The sequence below is a fragment of the Colobus angolensis genome, unplaced genomic scaffold (assembly GCF_000951035.1).
Source record: "Colobus angolensis palliatus isolate OR3802 unplaced genomic scaffold, Cang.pa_1.0 Scaffold38, whole genome shotgun sequence".
NCBI lineage: Eukaryota > Metazoa > Chordata > Mammalia > Primates > Cercopithecidae > Colobus > Colobus angolensis.
In genome coordinates this window covers 6106309-6107759 of record NW_012117154.1, presented here as the reverse complement: position 1 = coordinate 6107759, position 1451 = coordinate 6106309, and the positions used below count along the sequence as shown (strand labels likewise).

Genomic DNA, 1451 nt, shown 5'->3' with positions numbered 1-1451 from the left:
ATAGATGAAATAAAATACCAGGTGGCAACTGGTGTTAGGAAAGAATATTTGTAAATATGAGAAGTACTTCATGCCGTATTTCTCAGTAAAAATAGAGTGTGAGTTAGTATGTACAATGATGATCAGATTTTTATTTAACAATGTATACTAGAAGCAAAGTTACAAAGAATGCATCAACGTATTAGTAGTAGTTCCATCTCTAGCTAGTTTGCCTATGGATACTGACTCACTGAGGTTTTGAAAAAGTGCTGAATGCAGCACTTTTATAACAAAGTAAAATGTGGTTAAAGTTTTCAAAAGTAAACAAAACAGGGCACATACTTCCCAATTCCATTAGCCACGAGTTCATAAAAGCATTCTTTAATCCATGTTAGACTTTACCCAATTTTGTGTTTTGAGGTGGGTATTGTGGTGGTGACATGTTTATTTTGTATTTTCTGCTGGGTGTTGACATTGAAGAATGACTTCTCTTTGCTCGCAGCCTGTTGGCCCTGGAAAGTATATATTTGACGTCGGGTGTGAACAACATGGTGAATATCGCTTAACAGATATGGTAAGTTGCAAACCACGTATGGGGTTTTTACATTAACAGGCAAATAGCTGCTCAAAACTATTGATCCTACAAAGTTGGAGGTGATTTGCCTAAAAGTTCTGCCAACTCTTAGGAACTTTCCCATTTCCATTTTCCTTGGTTGCATATGTTAGTACAGAACTACATTGCCAGAAGCAAACAACATCATTTCCCAGTTATTGCAGAACTCTAGACTTTGTTGATAGATACCGCTTTTGTCAATAGAAACTAATCCTGGTGAGGCACAATGGCTCACGCCTGTAATCCCAGCACTTTGGGAGGCCGAAGTGGGTGGACTGCTTGAGGTCAGGAGTTCGAGACCAGACTGGCCAACATGATGAAACCCTGTCTCCACTAAAAATACAAAAATTAGCCGGGCATAGTGGTGCATGCCTGTAATCCCAGCTACTCAGGAAGCTGAGGCAGGAGAATCGCTTGAACCTGGACGGCGGAGTTTGCAGTGAGTCAAGATCACGCCACTGCATTCCAGTCTGGGTGACAGAGTGAGACTCTGTCTCAGAAAGAAACAACAAACAACAAACAAAAAACGAACCCTGAGTGGGAGGGTTCTAAACAGCGTTAGGTCCCAGAAGTGACAACTGAATCTGTAACTGATGTTGCCACAGTTTGTCCAATGGCTGTCAGCTTGTCCGGTGTGCAGCATGCTCCTCTGAACGTGCCATTGGTAAGTCTTTCTCTTTTTCCTTTCCAATATCTAACATTAATATTAACACTACATTGGCATTCCCTGGTCGATAGTAAAGCTAGTCAGCTAATATTGCCGTTACCAGGCACCGAGATACGCATATGTGTGTTGAGGTGGGATATCTGTGTGTTCCTGTTCCTCTCATTATTAATGTCTGACCAATCCCTGTAGATA

General features: G+C 41.2%; 1 protein-coding gene across 1 annotated transcript in view; it reads left to right on the top strand.

The window, feature by feature from the left end:
• Nucleotides 1–1451, top strand: part of RSPH1 (radial spoke head 1 homolog (Chlamydomonas)) — a 36050-nt gene that overhangs the window by 16903 nt on the left and 17696 nt on the right. The window contains exon 6 of the mRNA XM_011954227.1: nucleotides 482–553. Within this exon, the coding sequence (XP_011809617.1) occupies nucleotides 482–553 (72 nt within the window). The remainder of the gene's footprint in view (nucleotides 1–481; nucleotides 554–1451) is intronic.